Source organism: Etheostoma spectabile, chromosome 9 (assembly GCF_008692095.1).
Source record: "Etheostoma spectabile isolate EspeVRDwgs_2016 chromosome 9, UIUC_Espe_1.0, whole genome shotgun sequence".
In the NCBI taxonomy this organism is placed as follows: domain Eukaryota; kingdom Metazoa; phylum Chordata; class Actinopteri; order Perciformes; family Percidae; genus Etheostoma; species Etheostoma spectabile.
The window spans coordinates 14,614,246-14,640,936 of NC_045741.1; the positions used below are offsets into that span (position 1 = coordinate 14,614,246).

At 40.7% G+C, this 26,691-nt stretch overlaps 1 protein-coding gene across 6 annotated transcripts in view; it reads left to right on the forward strand.

The window, feature by feature from the left end:
- dennd1b (DENN/MADD domain containing 1B) overlaps positions 1-26,691 on the forward strand; it is a 114,152-nt gene that overhangs the window by 51,913 nt on the left and 35,548 nt on the right. For 4 of the 6 annotated variants that reach the window (XM_032526153.1, XM_032526158.1, XM_032526152.1 and 1 more), the window contains 8 exons: positions 2,027-2,096; positions 3,850-3,930; positions 5,270-5,329; positions 8,863-8,916; positions 10,435-10,545; positions 18,096-18,196; positions 20,534-20,579; positions 22,143-22,244. In XM_032526153.1, coding sequence (XP_032382044.1) covers positions 2,027-2,096; positions 3,850-3,930; positions 5,270-5,329; positions 8,863-8,916; positions 10,435-10,545; positions 18,096-18,196; positions 20,534-20,579; positions 22,143-22,244 — 625 coding nt within the window. The remainder of the gene's footprint in view (positions 1-2,026; positions 2,097-3,849; positions 3,931-5,269; positions 5,330-8,862; positions 8,917-10,434; positions 10,546-18,095; positions 18,197-20,533; positions 20,580-22,142; positions 22,245-26,691) is intronic. The other 2 variants (XM_032526156.1, XM_032526157.1) reach the window with 1 other exon arrangement.

Below are 26,691 nucleotides of genomic sequence, written 5' to 3' on the forward strand. Positions count from 1 at the left end.
AAACAAAGGATTTACAGCACCTTGGTGTAGGTGTGTGATGACTGTGAGATCTGTGAGGCCTGACGGCTGCTCTGACAGCAAGAGTCCTATTTACATCCCCTTCAGCTGTGAAAAATTAAGGATTAATGTCCAGAAGCCTGGCTTTTTAAACACACGCACAGGAGGCAGATAATACAAAGGCTTTGTTCTCTCCTTAGTCATAATATCAGACTGAACTATTTGCGTAATTGCTAAATGTAAACTGACCCCAAATGCAGATATTTGTGTTGTATGTTGTTTGATGGGCCAGAAATAGGTCTTCAGGTTGATATCTGGTCAGCATGTGCATTAACATACGCATTTTGGATTTAGGCTCTTCTGCAAATGTGACCTGATTGCTGTAAATCTTCATACAGATGTCAAAATACAGGCATGTTAAGAGGCTGATTGTTTCAGGCTAATGGTCACTCAGCCTCTCTGATTGGTGCGCTTGGCTGCACTTCTTCGGGAACCTGGCCCGTCATTGGCCCCTTGCGGATTTAGCGATATGAAAATTTGCATTAGGTTGACTTCATTGTTTTTTTGTTGTCTGTTAATTCCAGTCTACAGAGCAGCCAGTGACCCATGCCCTGGAAGCTCCTCAGTCTTCAGCCAACTGCCTGAGCAGGACTTCACTGGCTTATAAACTCACACATAATCATAGCTTCACTATTACGGATGTATCATTTACTATAATTAAGAAACTGTAGATTTAAGCTCTTGGTCAGATTTTTACTTTCAATTAAATTGTTGTCTTAATGACATGTATTTTATATTGTTTTTTTCACTGATTGACATTAAGAATTACTCGCCGACTTTGGTGAGCAAACGAGAACCCACTTTTGATTGATTGCCTTATTTGGCCACTAATTTATTTTTCAACCCCTGCATCCAAGCAAGTTATTGAAGCATTAATGGGAGTTTCTGTTTATTGCTAAGAAGTAATGCTAATGCTTAGAAGTCCTTATCTAGAATCATTTTTCATGCAGTGTTCAACTGCATGTTAAAACCACAAACTAAATTTGGTCCTATCAATACAGTGAAAGGAAACCATGTTTTTATCACCATGTTTTTAATCATTTGATTGCATAACATTAAATGGGCTAAGCCCCTCGCAGCTTTTATGCCAAAAGAAAATGTTGGCCTTCTTCCACCTCAAAAGCAATTCGACTTGGCCAAGAATATGTCAACTTTGTAAAGAAAGCCATGCTGCAGATGCTTTTAGCTTATGGTGGGTGTACTCAGTGATTAGCTTTAACACAAACACTGCAGTATAAATTATTTTGAGCTTGTTAATACATTTATTTATTTTACATTTTTTATTAATGTGAAGGGCATAAGAAGAAGCACAGAGAGGGGCAGAAGGAGGAGGAAGGTGGGGGGTGGGGGGCAGGAGGCATTTTGGGCTGCATTTTTGTTAAGCCATCTGTAAGCAGCATGCTTGTGAACCATAGCGTCCCTCTGCATGACATGAACGCATTGTTTTCTTTGATAGTTTTTTTTCTACCCTCCCTTACTATAAGGGCAGACATGATAGGAATCCTTAGCATGCAGAGGGTACAAAGAATGTCATAATAAGGACTAGATAGCATTTACTTTTTTTCAAACAACTCTTCTTTGGAGTAGCTGGGAACACAATCCATTATCAATGTGCCGTGTGCATTTGATCTTTAAGCAAAAGGCCACCGACAATAGCCAGTACATACTGAAGACACAGTCATATTTCAAATACATAACAAACTTGATGCTCAATGTTGTCCAGCAGATGGGGAAAATTATTTATACTGGAGACATTGTGATGAGCGAACATAGAGTGGCAACACACAAATACATTTTTTGAAAAGAAATTCAGTTTTTAGATGACTGAATCTCTACATTTGTGGTACTTTTAAAAACAGCTTTAACACTGATCCTGTGATGATAACAACTGCAGCTTGTTTATTGTAGAAGGTCATAAAAATGTATTGAAACCTTGTCATTAATACATTTGTCTCTCTGACTTTTGCAGCTATCTACCATGGTTTGAAATTTACTACAAGTTATTGAATACACTGGCAGACTACCTAACAAAACAACAGGTAAGCATCTCCTCTGGCTTTATTCATAATTGTATGTATATATGGTGCAGTGTAAGTGCATACAAAATAAGACATGGTGGTTAAATTTGACTAAGAAACAAGCACACTGTTTAGTGTTTTTGAAATTGTACTGTGCTAAGATATTTTTCCTCCATTCTGTTCTTCTGCATGTTGTCTTTTGTGTGCAAGTTTTGTTCACCGTCTGGGGCTCGACTTGGCTCCTGTTGTTAGCAGCAACAATGTTGACATTTCACAGACCAAACGCTGATCTGACACTGAAAGTTATTCCTGATGATTTACTGGAAAACAAATCGTTAAGAAAAAAACGAAAACACACACACACACACACACACACACACACACACACACAAGCACAAACGTTCACACAAATGCTCGCACTTCACAAAAGTCTTTTCCCCTGACTATTCACTGCATTGTACTAGCAAAGGGAGGGGAAATGTAAAATATGCAACAAACTGGGGAGATGTGCAGCGTCTAACACAGAGGGTGTAGGTGATGTTCCCATGTTTATACTGAAGACTAGGTAGGGAGGCAGAGCAAGGGAGAGATGCAGAGAGCTTTGGGACCGCTTTCAATTGTCATGTAGGCGCTGCTTCTTCCAAGACCCTTAGAGAGCAATGATCAGGACACACAGGCTCGCTAAAGTAGACAAACACAAACATATCACATAAACATTCAACACACACCCACATTTTTGTGTTTGAGAAGCCGGATAGTCTTATATAGGGCCTAGAGAGAATAGACCAGTTTGTGTGCGAGGAAGAGAGAAACACAAAGATTGCTGGAAATCCTGTGTGACTGAAGTGTTAGTGTGCATGATTTGGTTTCTATTTACCCCGCTGTCCGTTCCAGGCGAGAGGGAGATGTTGACAGACGAGGGAAGACAGAAGAGCGATGAGGGTTTAAGGCGAGGGGTAAATGAACTGTTTCCCCAGGCCGTGTTGCTGACCATGCGTGTGAGCATTGAGCCTCTCATGACAGGAGGCTGTTCGATTGCACACACCCTAAACCCCCCCCTCCCTCCCACTCTTCTGCTTCTCTTACTGTACATTGCCGTTCATTCCTCTCGAGTTTCTATTTCCTTCTGGCTCGCACATACATCTGCACTCAACCAGCGTGCACATTTCCTTAAACAAGCAACGGTTCATCGCCAAAACCAAAACAAAGTTCTCTGAAAGGGCAAATAAAAAAAGAATGTAAAACAAACAACATTGCGCAATCTCTGTGTTCACAGTAGTTAGTTTAGTTTAAGTACAAGTTGCAAACTGTTGTCCCCATCAGTTCTCCAGCCAGAGGCCCGAATGTAAATAGCAGTCTTGTCGTAGAGCTCATAAATGCTGGAAGAATAATCTCGGGGCCTGTTCTGTGGTCAAGCAAGCTCTCTCTGACGGCTTCTTAAAGCCCCTGTCTTTGGAGCGGGGACCCCTGCTTAATTACTGACAGCCCGCTCTTGGCCATAAATCAGTGCTGCCGGATAATAAGCGTCTGCAGCCCTACGCTCAGCCGTCTTTTAACCTCACCATTGCTCGTTAAACATATGTCAGTCGGAAGTTTTGGAGCCCTTCAGGCCTCGCTGCAGGATTGCCCTCTGGTCTGCAGCAGCGCCTCTCCCAGCACTGTTGTTAAGATTGACACATAACTTGCGACATCAACAAAACAACAGAATAAAATTCATGTGTCCTATGTTTTTTATGTTTTTTTTCTTCTATTGTTGTTTGTTTCTTTCCCCCAGGAAAATGACTTGAATGACATGCTGAATTCTCTCTATGATATGCCAGTGCCAAAGCCCTTCACGCCAGTCAACCTGAGTGTGGTAGGTATAGATCTCCTATTCCCCCTTATCAGACTCAAGACAGCTGAGAGTAGAGGTAGAAAGAGGGAGAGGGGGACAGGTAGGTTACTGTAGTACTGTGTTGCATCAGGAAGGAGACTGCAGAAAAGAAAAGGAGACAATAGCAGTTGGCTGAAGATGTTAAAAGTAGAGCGAGAGACACTAAAGACAACATTATTAATGGAGACAAAAGGAGGAATAATGAGAAATAAAATATAATTGACTCAAAGAGGAGAGGAGGATACAAAGAAGGCATAAAAACAGACAGAAAGAAAATAGGGCAGACAGACAGAAACAGGGAGAGATCGACAAAGCAGAGAGTTTGAAATGGGCGAAATAAATAAGTGAACAACAGAGCAGACAAGAAGTGGACAGCAGGAGGAGGTTAAGATACATTAGGTAGGAACAGAGAGACAGAGAGGGCCCCGGACTGACACTCTGTTTGGAAACAAGAAGTGGCCCTAACAGGTCCTTGTGTGATAAGCCAAAGCTGGACATGTTAAAACTTGAAGGGTCCTTTCACAACTTGTCATGTCTCCTGCTTATCAAGAACTGAAATGGCTTAACGATCCCGGGTCCCTCAAAGTCAGCCAGTGTTTAGTTTAACTCTGACACAACCTCGCCTTTTCAGCTCCTGCATAAGAAACTCACTCTTAGTTTTTGCTCCCATTAGCCTGGCCTATTTAAGGACAAAGCAATGATTTTCAGTGGGACTGCTAAACTCATAGTGTATGTTCACTAATATCTTTATTTTTGAGTTGCTTAGACTCCACACCGTAATGGGATCAAAAGAGTTTCAGTGTTAGCATTTGTCCTTGAGGACCTCCATTCCCTTTTTTATTTCTTTATTTCTTTATTTTTTGGACCAATTAAAAAAGTAAAAAAAAACAACTAACTCTGGGTCATTTCTGCAGCATCTAATTACGCAGATGAATTTACAAAATAACAAGACTAATATGAGGTAATCAATATATTTCTCCATGAAGGTTAACAAGGTTTATTAAGATTCCTTGTGTTTTATGTTGTCTTTGTGTCAGTAAGGAATAAGGAAGCTGATAAGGAAAATTCCTTATCAGCTGTATATGTGAACAAAATCTTTTCATCTGCTTCTCGGAGCTTCATTGGAAACGAAGCCCCGGAGAACAGAGGTGATAGCTCCATGTCTTTTCTGGAGTCACTAGTTTGATATTTAATTGATGAAGCAGAATTATTCCTTAAAAGTCTTTTTTTGTTTTATCATGGCTGCCAAGAAGAAGGATCATTGTCCACTTTCATGTGTGAACCCTGTTTTGTTCTCTATCTCCCTCTCTCATTGTGCAAGAATGAACAGTTGTATATTGCCACTGGGCAAGTACTAAGAGATTGGCGGAGCAAAGAGCCGGTGAGTGGAGGGGAATGAGTGAACGGCAGAAACTGGAGGAGGGAAGGAGGCTGCTGTAATATATGAAACCGCTGCTGTACTAATCGCATGGGAGCCATGGCTTTCCAATTTGGCCAAATAAGCTGCGCTGTCTTTTTAAATATAACAAAAAACAAACTATCCTGGGCCTTGGTGTATGTTTTTTATTCTCCTCTGGAAAACAATCAAACTTTGTAAATGATTAATGCCATTCCACACTGCTATATTCTCTCTCTGAATATCAAAAGTTTTTTTTCCCTCCTCTTTATGTTTAAAGCAAAGGCAATTGTGCTCAAAAAATCTCCTTGATGCCTTTCCAGTTAACCCACTTTCAATGTTTTTATATAAACACGTCTTCGAAAGAATAACAAAAAAGCAGATAAGCAAGCAAACAGCCAATGAAAAGCCTGGGTTGGGTTGAAGAACATGGCTTGTGATTATCACAATGCCATGAATTGGTAGACCAACGGGGAAACATTATTTAGCACACCAAACACAGGAGAAGAAAGACAGAAATATACAGTACACTGTAGTAAGTGTATGTATGCTTATGGGGCTTGTTTTGTGCCCTGGATGAATTCCTTCTTTTGATTACAATTTTATTTGTTTGGTTACAATTTATCTTTTATTTATTTTACTGAACTAGTTTTTTTTTTTAGTCAACTATAAAAAGGCTCACAGTATTGTTGATTGTTGATACTAAGATAACTAAGAAACAGAGATTTTCAAATGCACTTGTCCGGCATGTAGCATTTTGCTTAATGTAAAGAGAAAATGGCTCTGCAGCTCATGTGTATTCCTTGTATTGCATACCAGTGAATGAGAGTTACCTAGGTGAATTAATTGACAAGTTATGATAGGAACAGTTTTTTTTTAATCTATACTTCATTATCTAGTGTCTTATGTTATTGATTTTACAAAAACTAAGAAGTCTAACAAGTGCCACTGGAAAGCCCCTTTTAAACTGAGCTGATTAAAACATGTAATCAGGAAAGAGCTCCAGAAAAGAGGCAAAGAAAAGTCTGGTTTACTTTTTTCGTATCCATAGCTCTAATCATTCAGTGCATTTGTGATTTTATAAAGTCAACGGCTAATCACCAATACTAGCTAGCTGTCTGTTATTGTTTAACAGTAAACTATGAGCTTTAATGCTAACTGGCCTTCCTCTGCTTCTCAGCTAAAAATAACAGTGCATCAGATTTCACACTTGTCACCACCCAACATACGGTACAGTAACTTTCATTAGAATAAGCCCATTTAAAGCATTAATTATTACTTTGCTTTTTCCCTTTTGCGCATCCTTCCAGGTCAGAAAACCTGGCAGTCTTACAAAACCCACATATATGTCAACTGGTTGTAAGAAAAATTCTGCCAAAAAAAATATTATTTTTAACATAAAATGAATGTCCAGTATCTAACTTTTTTATGTAACCTGCTGTTGCTGGAAACAAGAACACTGGAAGAGAGCCTCTGCTCAATTCTTTCACTGCATGGGTTTTCCTATTTCACTATATTGCAAAAACCTTAATTTGTTTTATGTAGATGTTTTTTAAGGTGTAATTGAAGCTTTGCAAAACATGCAAATATATATATATATATATATATATATATATATATATATATATATATATATATATATATATATATATATATATATATATATATATATATATATATATATATATATATATATATAGCTGCAGTAATTCAAATTTACTTGCCCTAAAGAAGTGTGTGTAGAAGTTGCTTGTGCTCAGATGGAGTATCCTTTGCCCATACAGAAACTCATAAGGCAAAGCCTTAGGGTTTGGCTTCAGTTTAGTGTTTGCTGCATGTTCATCTCGTTTAAGTTTCTTCTTCTGGGAATATCAGGTTTTTCACATTTAAGTACAATGCACTTAGGGGGTGAAACACTTTAGTTTGTTTTACATTAAACTAAATGTTCCAATGTCAACCGCAGACAAAAAGTAAGTGGTTATGTGCCGCCATTGCTTTTTCTTCATCCGTACAGTCCGGTGATGTTTTATTTGCTAAAAACTAAGACTAATAAGCGTCATTCTTTTAACTGGTAGTAACATGATTAGCAGACATTTCCCACTTCTCTGCGATATACATTTTGATATATTTCAGTGTCAGGCGCAAGAACAGTACTGGCACTTTTATATTGTGAAATGTGTGAACAGCTTAACATTGTAGTTATGTAAATATTTAGTTATGATGAAGACATGAAAGGGGAGAGAGAGGGGGAATGACATGCAGCAAAGAGCCGCAGATCGGAGCTGAACCCCCGGCCACTATGTCGAGGAATAAACCTCTATATGTGCGCCCGCTCTACCAACTGACAAACCCGGCCACAACATTGTAGCTATTGAAGATTGTTGAATCAGTTAGCTAAATAATGTCATGGGTTAATCCAGCATTGTTCCAAATGGTACATAATTAAGTAACATTGTCACAATCCCGCTTGGCACATTATCAATGGATTTTTACTGTGCAACTGTGACGGGCTTTCTTTCTCCTGTCTTATGTCTCTATAATCAGAGACATCTTGCTTTGTTGGTGGCGGTACCTTTGGTGGCGTTACTGATTGTAAATGACTCCTTATGTTTGCATACTCTTAATCACAATGTAATGTATTGTTTTACTGTTGTCTTCTCTTCATGAAATTTATTTTTTCCGATTTATTATTTGTCTCTTTCAAAGCTCCTTTCAAAGTCCAAATTGTTTCCTAATCAGAATGAAGTCATGAATGCAATAGTGTTGTGCAAGCAACTCTCAAGGTGTTAGATCCATTCTCAACCATTTGAGAAAACCCTGACTGTGTATTATCCCAATATTATTTGTTGAAAGATTTGCATAGCACGTAAATAGTAGTCACAAGTTTAAGACTAAAGTCTTAGAGGATTAAATTAATTTAAATACTATGTGAGAATCTACTTTACTTGCCACTGTAGATTTAAGTGAAGACCTGCAACAGATGGTCGAGTGAAGGCCTAGAGAAACGCAGGTGTACTAAGGAGACAGTGTGAGAAACACAATAGTGTGTTTCAGTTGTTGCTTTGTCTACCTGTCTCCAAACACCACCTCTCTCAGGCCCCTTTGATCTGAACACTGAACCTGCCCTGCTCTCCCAAAGTGAGACAGGCAGCCCTGTGATCCTCTAAACAACCAGTGTGTGTCTGTGTGTGTCTGTGTGGATGCACACGTGCACATATACTTGTGTTGGTGCTCCGCAAGCCTTTTTAATGCTTAAATAAAGACTCTGTTTTCCACCGGAGACATCACCCCAGTCTTTGTCTATGGGGAGCTGAGCTGCTATTGAGCTTTCTCTGTTCTGTAGGCCTGATAAAAGCATTGCAGACACCAGCTCAGCAATTCATATAGACAGAGCTGAAGATGAGTCATAAATCATAGAACAAAGTGAACGGCCTCCCCCCCCCATTCTCTTCTGTGTGAGTGGTATACTTCACTTGTGACCTTCCCTCTTCTTTCTCCTGCATGTTTGTGTTTTCCAGCACTCCTACTTCATCGCCCCAGATATCAATGGACTGCCAACTATCCCTGAGAGCGTAAGTATGCACTAGAAAAAAGAAAAGAGACATCCCTCTCTTCTGGAAACATTTCTGCCTCTTATCGTTTTTTAATCAGAAACACTTGTCACCTTTTGAAATTATTGCATCATCCTCTTGTTTCAATTTTACTTCCTGTGGTGCTTGTACTTTTAATGTCGAAGTTCAGTGATTGCCATGGGTATTAGAGGATTCAAGCTGAACACATGTTCTTTTTTGATTTAGTATTCAAATTGTAGCTCAAGCTTCGAGCCTCCCAAGTCTTTATGACAAGGGACACAAGATGAAAACAGTATCTGTGAAATTTAAGCAACATTGATTGATATGTTATCTTTTCCAAACGTGACTACCGTATTTTTTCAAATAAAGGCTTGGGGCAAAAAAAATCAAGGGTGGATAAACTACTGGTGCCTGTTATAAAATGTTCATGCTAACTAAGAATAATGTAAACTTCTTGACTTCCATTACTTTAATTGAATAGATTGAACAACATAATTTTAAAACTTTGTTGTTCTGAATAACTCATCTAGTAGTAAGCGTCAAAAGATGACCGTAGCTAAGTTTGAAGTATAGTATGGGAGCCCTGCAAATGTTTCACAATAAAAGCCTTGTCATGAAATAAATTAATTCTGTCCACTAAAATGCTACAGGGCTTTTAATTTGAAACAGATTCAGGAGGTGTTGAGTTTATATTAGTCTCGCATCGCCAGACCCTCGTCCACAGCGCTGCGGAGAAGAGTCTTTCTAGTCCACACAGCATTCCAGAACTGGAGAAAAACATGCTCTGGTTTATTGACAATCTTTAACCAAACACAATTGTCATGGGTGGGGGTAAATACTTGGCAGAGCCACGGTATCTCTGCAAAATAGCCACGGGAAAGGAACTTGTTTTGATGGAACATGTGTACGTTCAAAAGTTGTTTTAGTTGTGCGACAGAAAACTCAGTTTAGAATGCCAACACAAAGAAAGCGGTATATAATGGACATCCTGCCAAAAAGACAAACATCCGGTGGAATTTCCGACAGCACCAGAGCAATCCCGGAAGTGTAATGTCGTAGGTAAAGACTAAGTTTTTATTAACAGCATAATGCAGTAGCAACATTTTAACTGAACAAAAATAAGCAGTTTAGAAAAGAAGGATGCTTCATACTAAAATTTGATCAAATATAAACAGAGTAAATTAGACATGAAGGCCTTTCTCCAATATAGGCCTGCTTAAAATAGTGGCCTTGCACCCTCTTCAGTTTAGGTAAATGAAGGCCTCGGCCCGTCTGTTATTTGAGAATTTACGGTATAACAGATGGTTTGAATGTGTATTTTTTTATCCATTTATTTTCTTACTGCTTTTCTTACAATATGTACAGAGATGGAAGTCCAATTCCTTTTTCAGCCACTACTGTATGTCTCTCTTTATGGCACACTCTGGCACCACTCTCACCATTTGTAGCATTGACACTTTACTGTGGGCAAGGACAATTTATGTGCCTGCATATCCTTCTGTTCCCATCTATCTCCAGAGGAACCTGACAGAGTACTTTGTGGCTGTGGACGTCAACAACATGCTCCAGCTCTACGCCAGTATGCTGCATGAACGGCGCATCATCATTACCTCAAGCAAGCTTAGCACTGTGAGTCCATTCCTTCCTAGTCATTCTCTCAGCTGCAGTCAGTTACTAGCTCTGCCCGGCTCTATAAAATAGGTTAGAAAATAGTTCAGATACTACGCTTGAAAGATGAGTTTCCTAAACATTTAATTTCAAGTTGAGGGGAAGCTTCCAGTCATAAAATGTTAAGCTTTGTGTGTTCAGTACGTCATGTTATATGAGAAAATATACCTAATTTACAGTCGCAGAGAGTCACGGTTGCTATTTTTGGCTTCAGATCTAATTCGGATACCAATTTGCCCTCTCAAAAAAGTATACAGCTCAAATGTTGAGATCGTTTCCTAGATTGGACATGATTCTCTTCATTAATAATCCAGCAGGATATCAAACCCTAATTAGTACGATGAGAATATTTATCTGACATGGCTACGCTACTTGTACAGAGAGAGTTGAACTGATCTGTCTGCCCCTCCCTCGTTGCCTGGGCATCCTGCAGTCACAGCAGCACTATCACCACACTCTGACAAGCTGTGAAATCCACACTAAAGCTGGATTATACTTGACTGTTTGTCTTAGAACTGCAACATATTAATGGCCAAAAAAAGCCTTAAATTATCCGTTATTACATGTCTTAACTCTTTCACATAATTTAAAGTCCCTACTGTCTGTCGGTATGAGGGAGGAAGTCTCTGTGTCTTTCTTCCCCTCTTCCTCCCTCTGTCCCCCCCCCCCTGTTATCTATGTGGCTGATTAGGCAAAGCCAAATGTTTATGACAGATGAAATGGGAGATGGAAGTGATGTCATCCAAGTCCTATCTGTAGTGTAGCTGGTCCTGCCTTGGTATCTACGAGGCTGCACAACACTGAACAGCCAAAGGGGCCAGTGGGTGGTGATGGGTGCTGCAGGGAATGGCTCCCATAGGAGCTATAATCAGAAAAAGCTGTAAAAAAACAACAACCCAGCCCTCTGAGAATATCACCTGTCTCCCCCAGCTTTCTCAGACCAGCAGCACTTTGCTCAGGGTCTAGGCTGCACACTGTGCTGTGACACAAGGGTTACACGATGTAAATTATCTGACTCAAGGGTGAAGGTGTTTTTCTTTTAAGCAGGAAGAGGGGGTGGAGGCGATATTTGTCCATGATTTATAGGTTTCTGCGCCTGCGACTAATCTTGGCTTGTTTTTCTTTGTTTTTTTTTAACAAATTAATGCCGACAGGATTTTTTAAGAGCTTCCACGTCAGACCTTTACCTCTGTAAACCTTTTATCCTTTGCAATCCTTGATCCACTCACCTGTCTATCCATCCATCTTCCTCAGGGAGAGGTGTTTTGGTTTGGCAGCGGTATATGTCAGGCACTGTAGTACAATGGTATTTCCACATCTCCACTGGGATTACTAGCAGGCCTGATGTTATTACTGCTCCTGTGATGCGTTATTTTTTGCTGTTGTGGAAATGGCTGCCAATGATTCTGGAAGACAGCTATCTACTGTATGTGTATACATAGTTATCTGCAAAGAGCCCAGCTCATTATCCACACCACTGTGTTGTGATCAAATATCTTAAAGGATGGGAGGTATATAATTAACGTCTGAGTTTGTCAATGTTTGTTAAAGTGAATGTTAGCAGTCACTTGGATGGACAGGTAATATTTCTATAGTCTGCTTGCTACAGATAGAGGATGTATGAGAGAAGGTATTGTTAGTAACATCGTTAGTACCATCCAGCTGCTTTTCACCACCTCCGCCTGTCCAGCCTCTCAGCCAAGCAAAAAGAAACAGGGAATAGAAAGTGGAAAGAGAGCGAGAAAGACACACACACACACACACACACACACACACACACACACACACACACACACACACACATACACACAAAGATATACTGCATTTATTCTGCCTGCTCTAGGTGCTGCCTGTGTTAAAGCCCTTGGCGAACCCCGTGTGTCAGTCTGCCGGTACATGGCCGGCGTGTCTCGCAAGCAGCCAACAGCAAAGGAATAAATCATGATCTTACAACAATGCGTCAGTTGACTTATTGCTGTTTCGTGACCGGAGGTGAATGGTACCACTCTTTTAAAAGGCCGGTCGGCGGTGGCGCAGGGGCGGGAGCCAGCCAAGCGTGCAGCCTTGTCATAGGGCCGTATAATAGGGCTGCATCAGCCCTTCCTCTAACTAGTCAGTTGGGAGGACCCCCACCACCATCGCCCCACCACCCTTCGTGTCTTTCATCTGCCGAGGCCCCCCAGCTCTCGAGCCCAGCCTCTGCCCTGCCTATCGCCCAAACTCACACAGCCCGGCCCAAGCACCGGCTGACAGCAGCCCTCTCATCAGCCTGTCAGGCCTATGCTAACAAGGAACTATCCATCCACCATGCCCTAGAGTGCCAGCTGTCTCTCTGCTTCCTGCCTTTTCCTCTGTTCTTCTTTCCCTCTCTTTCCCTGACTTCTCTCTGTCTCTCTACTTTCACTCTGTCTTAGTTATTCTTCTTCACTGACATTATTTTCTGTTCATATGTCTCTCACTCACCCTGGCTACACCTCTCTTTCTCTCAGATGTTGCCTCCCTCTTCCTGGGTGTCTTAATGCGTCTCTCTGTTGTTGTTCATCTGCAGAACATTGGGACATCCTTCCCCTCAATAGACTTATCTCAGCCTCATGCCATGTGTCTGACTTGTGCTGCTGTGAATGTGTATGTGCATATGTTGGGGGGTGTTTGCGTCTCTTTTGCATGCTCCTGTTTGTGTGTCTTCTGTACTCACAGGTGTTTGTACCTTATGTCTCGTGTCTTTCTGCAAGAGAGTCAGTGACTGTGTGTGCATGTGTGGGAGGCCTGGCGTTAGCTGTTACCTTTGTCGTCCTGTGGCCCCCCCCCCTTACTTACAGGCCTGACACCGGCGTTTGTCAACAGAGAAAGAAGCAGAGCATGGGTAATTGGTGACTTACTCTGTGCAGGAGAGGGGAGAGGGAAAGGAGAACACAGTTTTAAACCCACAGGAGAAACGAGGGAGTGAGAGAAATGGACAGAAGGCAGAAGGATGAGAGGAGGAAAACAGAATAAGAAATTAAGGACTGGGATGGATATGAGGCTGGGAAAGGAGAAGAGAGGATTGAATGTGGAGAGTGTGTAGGGACGGAGTTGGAAGGAAAGGCTAGTGGAAGGGAAATGAGTGTTTGAGACCGGTGTGAAGAGGTCAAGAGCGATTCTGTGGATACCATTCCCCCTGTCAAATTGAATTACATTGCCTGCAGCAGCAGCTGTTTGTCTCACTCTCCACACTTGCTTTAATTTAACATGTGCGATAGGTTCCCTCATCTAGAGTATACAGAGGGAGTTATTGTTGTTATATTTCCAGTCCAGTAAAATCTCCATTACACTACCGTTAAATATGAAAGATATGTGAAAGAGGTGTATCTAGTCCCGTCCCCCCGTCCTGTCCCGTCCCCCCAGTAGCAGTGTTTTTCCATGTTCTGTCTGTTTCACTTTAACATGTCCAGTTGCTCAGGTAAAGAGGAATGATGTGGGTGGAAACACACTGCTTACTGACAGTCTGAAGAGCTTGAGTTGCAGTGTTGAGAAGATCAGAGGTATCTAGTGGGTCCAGCTTTTTAGCGAAACATCACTGTTGACTCATCTCAATATGATGACATGTCAATATGGAGAGCCGTCAGAAGAGTTGGGATAGCAATCAACATGTAATGAAGAATTGTTTTTTGTTAACTGTGTGAATCTTTGTGTCATAATTCAGGTTTTTGGTTAATTTCATGCTACATGTATGTGGTATGTTCACAGTCTTAAAGTGACACAGTTCGGTAAGTGTGCAACACTGGATCTTTCAGTGTGCTGTTGATTGATGTTATTGTCCCACACAATGCAATACTCAAAGAAAATGGGGGAGCTGCTCACAGCTGGAATTATAGATGGTGGAAGAACAGCCTTGTGAACACAGCAGAAAGCAACAAAATAACTGTTAAATCTTTGAAAAATATTTTGATGTCTATTTGCAAAGTATAATTGGTAGTGACATTCCAAAGTCGGAGTTTGATTGACATCAACGGCACACACATTGCTTCATTTCCTGTTAGTATAAAATTATTATATAGATTTTTACAGCAAAAACAGTATGCTGAGACATTTAGTATGCAGTACTTAGTGTATACTATTAGTATGTAGTCTGAAAGGGGCCATGGCAATTAACTCACAATCAGACCCCCATTATTGACAAAACTGATGTGTGACCTCTCAGCTTAGGTTTATTGCTACCTACTTCAAAGTTGCAATGCAAATTTGATCTCTTCACTCCTCTCTTTCTTCTTCTCCGACGTTCACCTCCTCTCCATCTCTTTCTGTCTCTCCTTTCTTTAGTCCTGTTGAATGGATCTTGGAAAACCAGTGTTAGAGTGGACGGTTTCTGTCATGGCTACAGCGCACCAAAAAAGCTCTCGGGGCAGAACCAAAGACCTTGACTGCTTTTTGAAGCAGGCTGTCGCTGTATAATCGGTTAGCTTCTCTCAGAGGAAGGGGGCAGGCGCACACACACACACACACACACACACACACACACACACACACAGTGTAAGAGGCAGGCAGCCCCTCATTACCGGGCAGAGCCTTGGTCCCTGAGGACTGGACCCAGCACCTAATCCTGTATTTGTTCTTGGGGACTGTATCTGTGATTCTCCATTGAATGGAATATTAAGCACCCAGGTCTTTTGTGGAGCGTGTAAGCCATTTGGCTCCACTCATCTATTATTTATCAGCCTGGCAAATATTTTATCAGCCTTAGCCTCTCATGACCCGCTCTCATGTGAAGCCCCCCTCTAAATGAAAGAAAAAAAGGGGGTACGATTTCTTTTTTTCCCAATTTATCTTCCTTTTACTTTTTGCCTCGTTCGTTCTAAAATTTGAACAAGGACACAGGGATTTGTACTAAGCTGAATTAGAGAAGCAAATAAGTGAACCATTCCTGTGGAGTTCATTCCAAGTTGCCTTATCTCAGGCACACTGCCACCTTCATTGCTTTGGAGATATGAAATAAAAGAAAACAGAAATCTAGATTTGCTTTGTATAAATCATTATCTTAGTTTCAGTAACCCCCCCTCCGTTCTCGGCCAACTCCCCCAAGCCAGCCACCCAGCCTGAGAAGAAGAGAAGCAGAGAGAGAGAGACTCCTGTTTTCCCTTTCAACCTGAGAGTAAATCATGCCAGTTGGGGGGCTCACCTTGAGGCCGGGTGGAGATAATTGAAGTTGGTTAGCGAGGTGTTCTGTGCCATTACCTCCTGGTACCAGTGAATGGCTGGGGCTTGTCTCGCACTCCCAGAGGAGGAATACACACGCCTGTTGGCGCTCCGCTTTGTGTGTGTGTGTGTGTGTGTGTGTGTGTGTGTGTGTGTGTGTGTGTGTGTGTGTGTGTGTGTGTGTGTGTGTGTGTGTGTGTGTGTGTGTGTGTGTGTGTGTGTGCGTGTGCGTGTGCGTGTGTGCTCGTGCTCGTGTGGCACATGTACGTGTGTATATCCACAGCCGGAATGCTGACCTCTCTTCATCACAATTTAATGGCCTCTTACCGTCCTCGCTTTGGAAGGGAAAAAGGTGGGATGGTTTTGATAGTAGCTCTTCCACCAAGTACCTCACTTTCAGACATTAATATTCATAGCATTGATTTATTTTCAGAATTAGCAAAAAAACAAACTGTTTGCCAGGGAATTAATCCTGACAGGAGCGTGGCATTGTTGTGTTTTATTTGAAGATGGCAGGCAGCAGAAATATGCATATGCAGATACACAGAGCAAGACACCAATTAAATGTTGATTAAGTCCTAACTATTGTGGGACTGGGTATATGAGAGATTGCACAGAGATGATAAAAAAAAAAGATCCTTGCTTTTTTTTCCTGCCGATATGAAAAATGAATGCAGTTAAAACAAACATGCAGGGAGGGAGGCACATGGACACACACAGTCACACACACTTTTTTGTTGTAAGCTTTTCAGATGTCCGGGCTTGATGTTTCGGTGGATTCAAAGGGTGGGGCACTTTTTCTCTTTCTCTGGCAGCGGTGGTTTTCATTCGCCAGGCTCACCCGCTTTTGGCCGGTCAATTGTGACATTGTGTGTGTCAGTGAGCAGGGGGTCTCCTGGTAGTTGTGTGCGTATGTGTGATAGTGTGTGTCCGCTTCACACATTGACTGTGAAGCTGCAGCAGTATAACAGCGGCTGCTGCTCCGGGGTCCCGGCGGTATTGGCCTAGCCCGCAGTCTCTCTTGGCTAACTCATGTTTCATTCTTTGGCAATTTGCCCTAATGAAGTCCCGCAGGAGCCCCTCAGACCTCTGTTCTCTTTCCATATTTAATCATGTTATTTTAATCTGGGGGATGAGCTAACGCCTCTTTCTCCTGTCGTGTGTGTGTGTGTGTGTGTGTGTGTGTGTGTGTGCGCGTGCATGCGCATGCGGGTGTGTGTGTTGTAGGTCATTACTATAGCTAGGTTTTTATAAGCTGGGATGTCAAGAGGGGGAGTGCTGGTTTTTAAGACAATGTAGATAGCTCATTTGAAAAAGAATGCCATCTTCACGTGATTGCTTCTCATTATATGTTAAAAAGATGTTATTTCTCTCTCTCTCTTTAATTTCATAGTCATAGGAGTTGGAGGGATTTTGATGGTTACTGTCAGCACTGTTTTTGTTGTTTTTGTTGTTTTTGTGCAGGTCGTAGCACAATTCTCACTTTGACATTGAATCAAAAGCAGTTAATTAGGAACACTGGGCTTGTACTGTATTTGCTCTCATTTCTGTGTTAAAAATGGGTTAGAATCCGTGCTTTGAATTATTTTTTTTAAGTAAAATGTCTTAATGCCCTGTGCAAAAGTGGTAAGATTATTGCAGTGATGACCCACCACAAATGAATCAATATGGTGGAAACATTGTTCTTTTTAAGTAAAGCATGTGTTGCCATTCTTCATGTCAGTCCTTTCAATACTTTTCTTTTCACCTCCTCATAAATCTTTGTTCCTCTGCTGTGTTTCTGTCATGAGTTTAAGACAACCGCTTCAGCTTTCAGTCTGTTCTTCTCTTCCTCCAACAATAGCTTGCAGGTTGTGTGTTCATCAACAGCACTAGGCATGTCAATGTACCACGTTTTTGTTTTTTTCTGAGGGCTTTTGTTTGTGAGCAAGATTAAAGGCTAATTCAATGAAATCAAACATTGATGATCGACGCATCAACACAAAGCATCACTACAGCAGCAACCTTGATGAGACTTCTGGATCTTTTTGAAAAATAGGATATTGTTTGGAAGGAAATAGAGCCAAAGTTCTCTCTTCTATAGACTTTAGCAGTGAAGAAACTAAGTTGGATAAGTTGTAGAAATGTTTTCGAAATAAAAAAGACAAGTATTATATTTAGTTCAAAGTTATTTTCTTGCTTTTTTTTAACGTGTTGCAGTTCTTCTGAATCCACACAAACCTTCAGTTTAATAATGGAATTAAACATTCCAGTAAACATACAGCATCAATTGTCTTCCCATTTTTTTGTGTTGGACTGAAAAGTTGTGTTTGTCGTCTTACTTCTTTCTCTTTCTGTAGTTAACTGCATGTGTCCACGGTGCAGCTGCTCTGCTCTTTCCAATGTACTGGCAGCACATCTTCATCCCTGTTCTGCCCTCGCATCTTCTGGACTACTGTTGGTAAGGCTGACCGTAACACACACATACATGAACACTATCAGGATCATTCTAATAAATGTTTACGCCCCCACCTTTTCTCTCCTGCTTTCTCTCATTATTCAGCCACCTTCCGACACACAAGCATGCACGCTCTCACTCTCACACACACACACACACACACACACAGACACACAGACACACACACACACACACACACACACACACACACCCACCAGGATATGTGTGTTGGTCATGCACTGAGCTTTGCTGCTGAAACCTCTGTGTAAAAGTGCAGACACACGTTTTCATATTCTCCCACCCGTTTGCACGATTCCTCTTGTGGTTCGCCTTCTCCTGTGTGGCCCCTCAACGTAATAAACAACCTGGATCACCTTGGTCCATATTTCATGCCAGTGCTAGCCCCACGTCATCTCATCATCTTTGCCCTCTCGGGGTTTCATTACCACCCATCCAACTCAAATCCAATTAATCCGAATGGACTTAATTGAAACTAAATGTAGAGCAGAAGTAACGGCTCATCTACAAATCTACATGTGTTCATATTATCTTCAGATATCTACATACAGTATTAAAAAAAACAGCAGAGCGGAAAAGACAGCTTATGTAAAAGGAGCTTTACGTTGACGCTTACAGTACAGTGCTTTAGCACAAAGGGACATGTCAGCTTCAAAACGCTATTCATCACTGACAGTAAAATGTGATTTTCAACACTCTGTGTAGACTCATCATTATCTTATTTAATCACAGGGGTGTCCTCAACGCACTGATTAGATAACCAAATTACATTAGATGCTCTTTGTGTGTATGTATGTGTATATGCGCATTGTGTAAATGTTGGTGAAAGAAGTATATTCATGAAACAGAGAAGAAAGTGGCTAAAGTTCAGAGCTACAGGCCTGCTGTTTTGTTTCGCTGTTGCTTTAAGTTGATTACAAGCCTGTGGCCTCTGAATCATTCTTGCCAGGAATACACTGACCAAAAGCTATTTGATTATTGCCTCCTTTGTAAACCTCATCATAAAAATGGTTTCTATTATTTGACCGTTTTTGTTGATTTAATCCATCATGGTGGTTGGGAAACATTCTCTATGATTCAGCCTTTCCTTGCCACTAACTTTCAATTTGAAGATAAATATCACATAAAACAAGAATGACATGATAATAATCATGCAAAGCCTTTTTTGAGGGTTGAATGAAAACCGTTGACACTACTAGCCTTTAGCTTTCTGGGAAGTGTTCCATGTCTGTCTGTACTTTGTGAATCAACCATGTTGTTCAAAGACAAACTATATTAAATGTCCTGGAAAAAACATTTATTTTTGTCATTGTTAATACACAGTGGAAATAATAAGACCTGTTGCATTAGTATTTTTCAGTACCTTGCAGCTAAATGAATGCTTACTGATAGCTGAGTGTGGAAGTTTTAGAATAAAAGGAAAACATTTTGAGACAAAATTTACTTTTTTGGAATCACATTTGAACTTTTTAAGCAAAAAAGTCAATGAGTCCAAGTTAAAAATATTGACTGAAGGAGAAACTTGTGTACCTGGTAACTTAATTTTTTTTTTTTTTTTAATCCAGTCCAGTAGCACCAGATCAGTTTGCTTGCGCTGCTACACACACACCATTTAATCTAATTGTTTCCCATTTTGAGAGGCATGGTGGTTTCTGGGAAAATAATTTGAAGTCTGAGTTTCAGTCAGCGACCGTGCCCTACATGTACTGCAATATGATTGGGTTTAAGAACAACATATGGATGTTAATCAGTTTTGCTGCCTCTTTTACCCTTGTGTTATCTCATCCAATGCTAGGTTTAATGCATCCAGTGCACATCTGTTGCATTACAGGGGTTTTCACATAATTTCTAGCAGTTGTTAAAATAGGTTTTACCTAAAAAAAAAAAAAGGCTATGCTTTTTCTGAACTATTGATTTATTTCAAATTAATAATTTAGTGTATTAGATGTTAAAACAATCCCAAATGCCCTCACAATACATTGTACAACCAGGTTATATCTTTAGATTGCTAAATTCTAACAGCATTCAGTTTACAAAATATAGGAATGCAAAGAAAAGCACCAAATCCTCACCTTGAAGGGTCTGTGATTTATTCAAGTTTATAGCTTGATAAATAACCAAAGATTAATCAGATATCAACATAGTTATTGACTACATTTATGGACTAATCTTTTAATCAAAGCTCAACATTAGGTTATGCATTTTACTTTTTTAGATTGTTGTGTAATGTGCTGTGCCAGTGTAGCCTCCATAAATATTTCTTTACTGCATGTTACCATCTGATATTGATATTGCTCACAGCTTTCCTCTCTCCATCCACAGTGCCCCCATGCCATACTTTGTGGGAGTTCATCTAAGTCTGCTGGAGGTACGTTAGTTAATCTGTGGGTATGTACTGTATATGGAAATAAAAGTGCATAAATAATTATACTGCATGTGCATAATGTGCTGCTGCAAATTGATGTATGTATTAAAAAACGGTACTGTATATGAGACATTAAATGTTGATATTTCCTAATTTGCATCAGATATATATTATACATTTCAGTGGATTTTTAAGAAATGTATAATATATAATATATATATATATATATATATATATATACATATATTATATATATATATAATATATCTCCCTCTCTGTATACATGGTCAGTGGTCTAATGCTCCACCTCGTTTGGTGAATTGTGCTCTCAATTTTGATAAAAATATTGAAGCTTTAGTAAGGTAATTGTTTGGCACCTCCAACACATTCAATTAAAAAAATTGACAGAATGTTTTTTCATCTTTATCTTTCTGTCTTGCTTGTGTGGATTCTTAACCAGAAGTACAAAAGGCAGAAAAAGCATCTGGAAAAAAGAGCTTTTCTACTTCATTGTAAACCCTATGTGGTGGTTGGGGGGCGGGGGGGTGTCACCAGCATTGCGGTTGTGTGTGAATGCAGCAGAATGCACGTTGCAAACACGCACACATTTGCAGTTGTATGTAAGTGTGGTGGGTGTGTGTGTGTGTGTGTGTGTGTGTGTGTGTGTGTGTGTGTGTGTGTGTGATATTTGTCTGACAGTTGCGACAGTGGCAGTATTTATCACACTCTGCATCCATGACAGACCCCCTTTCCGCCACTACATAATTAGTCCAGATCAGCATGTGAGCCTCCACTGCACAGGCTGTCACAAAAGTGACAAACTAGAAATTCACACACTATGCTGCCCCCCACCACCACCACCACCACACCTGCCTGCATCCTGTGCCACACTGAAATAATAGTTGAATTTGTCGCCATCAGAATGCACACAGCGCAGCACAGCATCACTCTGTTGTTGTTGTTGATGCATGAGGCTTTGGTGCTGTGGAAAATGTTTGCGCAATTCAAATGTTTCCTCTCAGTGCCATTCTTCATTTTGTGAGCATGTGCTTGTTACAGTAAAGATGTCCTAATATTTATTTTCCTGCATGCCATATTTCATTGTTAATCGTAAAGGAGTGTGATGACAGTGTGGTTTTAAAAGTGACCGCTGTGCTTTCTCCTACCTGGGACTTCAGGACAGACATGAATTTGTCTGCTATGAAACCCACCTGGGCCACACTTCCAACGTGAACTTAATGTCATGATTTGATTATTAACCAAACTAGGTTTTCAGGCTCTTTGTTATTTATTTAACATACATTTCTACCAGGGTCCAATAGTAAACACAAATAATTTGTATGAAATGTTTGATAGCAAAAACAAATGGGTTCACTTTGAGAAATAATGCTTGAATTCCATTATGTAAAAACAGTAAAAATACTTTATTGTGTACAACTTTTGCCTGCAAAATGTTGTACTAGTATTTACAGAGAGATTTCTTCCATGTTGTGAGAGGGTGATTAGAGTTATTAGTGTGGCAGCTTGTGCACTGTTGCTGATAACACTGGACATGTCCTCCTTTAGAGAGTACGCAGTCGATCACTAGAGGATGTGGTCATTCTGAATGTGGACACCAACACCTTGGAGAGTCCCTTTGATGACCTGCACAACCTGCCCAGTGACGTGGTAAGGCACACACACACACACACACACCTTCAAGAGCTTCTTAACCTTTATTGTCTCATTAAAGATGACACAAAGAAGGGTTCGTTCTTCCTCTTTTACATCAAGTCTTTCTGGCATAAACACACATTCTCTTGTCCTCCAATGTACTCTTATACTCACTAACGGCCATGCACACACACACACACACACACACACACACACACAGAAAAACATACACACACACACACACACAGAAAAACATACACAGACAAATACATACACATGGAGAAACTTGTCAAAGTATAGCTCTGTCCCCTCCCAACATCATTAATGACTGCAGTACTGGCTCCTCAGATTGTGGCTGTCTAAAGTAAACTCCCGCCGCGGTGTATGACGCTTGAAGGCGAACAGCATTCCCCGACCATCAGAGGCTTGTGGGAAAATGTGCAGCTTCCTTCCCTTCATCTCCATCCATTCTAATCATTATTTCACAAAGTCTTGCATTTCTGCCTGCCCACTGGCACGTTTCTGAGAACCAGAGATAGGAGGAGGGAACAAGGCAAAGAAAAGAAAAAAAAGGCAGAGAGGGTGATTTTCTAGGGGGAAAGAGGGGAAGAAGGGGGCCAATTACCAGTGTGGGCAGTGAAGCACCTGCCAGTGCGTCGCCTCTTTAATTAATGGAGCGCGGACGCCGGTCAGTGCTACAGGAAACCACGGTATCAGGGTCACACACACACACACACACACACACACACACACACACACACACACAATGAACAACACGCATGCTTGTCTTCACCGTCTTTGTAGTAGTAAGAAACTGTATGTTTATCTGTTTTTCTGAGTTTATGTGTTAAAGCTCCTGCGTGAGGCCCCGCTGAGGCTGCGGACGCACTATTACCTGCACTGCTAACTGCTATTCTCAGGTTCCACTGGACTCCTTCCCTACCTGCAATATATAATTCAATTCACTGCCCAACAAACTCCAGACCTTGTCACATTCCCACACTTCTCTGGTTCTCCTGATTTTGCACTGCTCAGCACACCACAACTGCTGGTGTACATGGATGCCTCTTTACAAGCTACAATGATAAGATATTTTCCTATATTTTATATAATTTCCTGCCTACTTTTTAGCCTGTTTTCCTGTCTGCCTTTTAGCCTGCCTTTCTGCCTGGCTGCTGGAGTTTCATGACACCTGTCTGCCTCCTTGTCTCTCTCTCTCCCAGTGCTTGCCACCAGCCTGGACGTCTCTAGCACCCGCTGTTTGCTTTCCCTGCTTCTTTGCCTGTGTGCTTGTCTGGCTACAGTACCTTCTTTTCACTTCCTGCGTGCTTGCTTTTCTGCACCCAGGGACTCAAGTCCTAAATTAAATTGCAAACTGAGTTTGTCATAAAAAGGAGTCAGGGCTTTTGAAAAGCGACAGAAGCAGAGAGAAAAGCCTTTGTCTTTGCCGTGTGATAAATTAAGTGGCAGGCTCAGAGCCTTTTTGCTTTGATCCCTTACTCACCATTTTTCCTTACTAATGACAGAACATAGCCTGCATATCATGTCAACTTACACCACCTGAAACGAAAACCTCACTGGCATTAATATATTTATTGCAACAAATTGTTGTTGTTTTATTCCGATTTACTTTTTTTCCCCCGTCTCCTCTCATCTTTTCACGGAGGCTAGTAGATTAATAAGGAAGTGAGCAGGTACTAATTGAGTGGAATTCCAGGTCGCTTGTTAGCTTGCTTGTTAGTGATGAGGACATGCCACATGGCATTTGATGTTTGTGTTTACACACAAGGAGATGTTTGAGGCATTGTGCAGTTTGTCAAACACAGGGCCTGAAATTTTGATTAATGCTGAGCGATTCTCTGCCTGGGCTGAGCTGCCGCGCATTGTTGCTGAGCTATTAAAACACTCTTCATTTCTCTCTAATTCTCACTGTTACACTGGCTACTACTTAACACTCAGGCTTTATTCAATGTGAAATTGAAGCCCTGAGACCTATGAAGTAATGATTATTGTCACTTTAAAAGCCCAGCATCACTTTGTATGAATATATAAACCATGAAATGGAATAAAAGGTGAAGGCCACAGGCAGTTTTTCTGCGTCTTTTAAGTCTAACTAAGAGTGAAAACATAGCACTCTGATGTTGATTTAAGCAAACCTTTAGAGATCCATCTAATTATGGCAACGCAGGCTGTGAGCACATGTGGACTGTATTACGTGGCTCGGCTGACCAGTGGCCGTGCTTTTAGCAGGTTCAGAGTTCACAGTTGTCCCGAATTAGTTGCCTTCTTTCAGACAGGACCCCTACACCGGCTCCACTAGTGCCCGCCCCTTAATGGTCTTTTCCCGCAACTTCACACATAATATTTTAGATTTATTGACTATTACTAATGCTACCATGCCAGTAGCGGTTCCGTTTGGCAAAAAAAAGAGGAAAGATCTGAATAACAGAGTAATTGGTAACGGGTCAAAAAAAGGATGCAACACTCTTGAGAATGGCGTTTGACATTTTTTAAATTGGAAACATCATATGAATCAGCCGTTCAGCATGTATTGTACTTTTGTTCTGGATTTGTCTTTTCAAATATACAAATCATTGTCTGACAGTGGCAATAAATTAATCACATGAATCTCTTTAACTTTAAGTTTTGTTTGCCCTGTACATTTTTTTTGTACCTATTTAAAGTCAATCTAAACATTTCTTCTTTTAACCATTATGTTTTGGTATATTGCTATGAAAAAAAAAAATGCAGATCGAGGAACTTTTCTTGGTTTCTTTATTTGAGTTTGTGCTTTTCTTTTTTTTACTCCTAAATTTTTAGGTAAATATTGTGATATTATTAAAGAAATAGATTGTGTATTTTTAGCAGGTCGTTACATATTTTGCGATTGCCTAAATTGAACTAAAAGTTTCAATAGTTTCTACACATTAATAAATCATATTAATCTCAGAGAGACTGTGCTTGTGTCAGTAAAATCAATGTGTTGACAAGCACGCTGAAAAGAGATATTCCATAAAAAAACATTTTTTTTTCCTGAAAGATCAAGGTATTTTTGTTTCTCTTTCTGAGATCCACAGTTCCTCTTCTGCACAGAGATTGTGCTGATAAAGTTATAATTGGCTTTTGGTTGGTAGAGCTGTTTACCTCGCTAGTCATTAAAAGTATCCAAGAATAGCGAATTAGGAGTCTCTTAATTCTGAAAACAAACTGTGTGTGACCGAATCAGATTCTTATTTGATCCCGACAGTTGATCTCAAACCAATAACGGAAGAATTTTTTTCATGTATTATTCTTTCTGTACCACCTATTCAAGGTAAGGTGCTACAATGCAGCTTACATCTTTATTTTCAGATGCTCTCTCTCACATCACAGCCTAATTCCTTCTATTCTCCTCCTCTCTGCCTCTCGCAACTTTGCTGACACTGTGTACCCATACATTCCTAGCCTTCATACATTTGATCATTTGTATTCCCAATCAAGGGGGGAATTTACAGCGTACACTCCTACTTCCTGTATTTCAAGCCTGCATTTGGAGGTTTACAAATGAATGAGGGGGTTGAGGTTGTGTCTGCGTGCCTCTCCTGAGATCACCTGGCACACTTAATCAAACATTGCGGCTTTAATTTGGTGTTCAGCTCTCCGATGCTCCCAGAGAACATCTACATCATCATCTACAATGGAGTACAACCGACAGCAGGCAAACACACACAGATGCACCGACACACACAGAGACACCTACACACACAGAGACACCTACACATTGTCGGCCAGGAATGTTCATCAGTTACATTCAGCTCTAGTTCGAGAGTAAACTTTTGCTACTTACAGATTTTTGTTATGTCCATCAGATTCTCCCATTTTCAGTTTTAGTGTTTCATTTCACTGGTGTCTTCCCAGTTTAGTGGAGTCACTTACAGTAAAGCTGCTCATATGCTGTACTAACTACATGTTGGCTTAGTGCTGGGAATGTGGTTACCCTACCTCAGTTATGTATTGTATTTCACAAAAACATTCTGGCTGTCCACAACACATAATAACAAGCTTCAAAGCATTTGATTTTGTTGATGTTGTGTCTGTACTTTACCAACTGCAAATGTCGATATCCACTCATTTGAAACATTATTTTACAGGTTATGTTTTTTTTAGCTGGTACTGAACTGTGCATACACTGCTTCTCTGCAGTGTTAGTAACCCCTCATTTACTCATGTGGAGTTTAAAAGCTACACTTAATTTTCACATTCTCGTTCTGCCGGCGGTTCACTCCGGATTAGGAGTCAAAAAGAGAGAGCAGCATCACCCACTACGTTAGTTATTGAAGTGAGAGATGACATTTAGCTGTAGTTAATTATGTATGCAAAACTCAGCTGCTATAAGAGGTCAGCTTGACAAAGTAACCCCACACCGGGGAGAGTCTCATGGCATTGAGATAGCCCTATTAAAACACACACACACACACACACA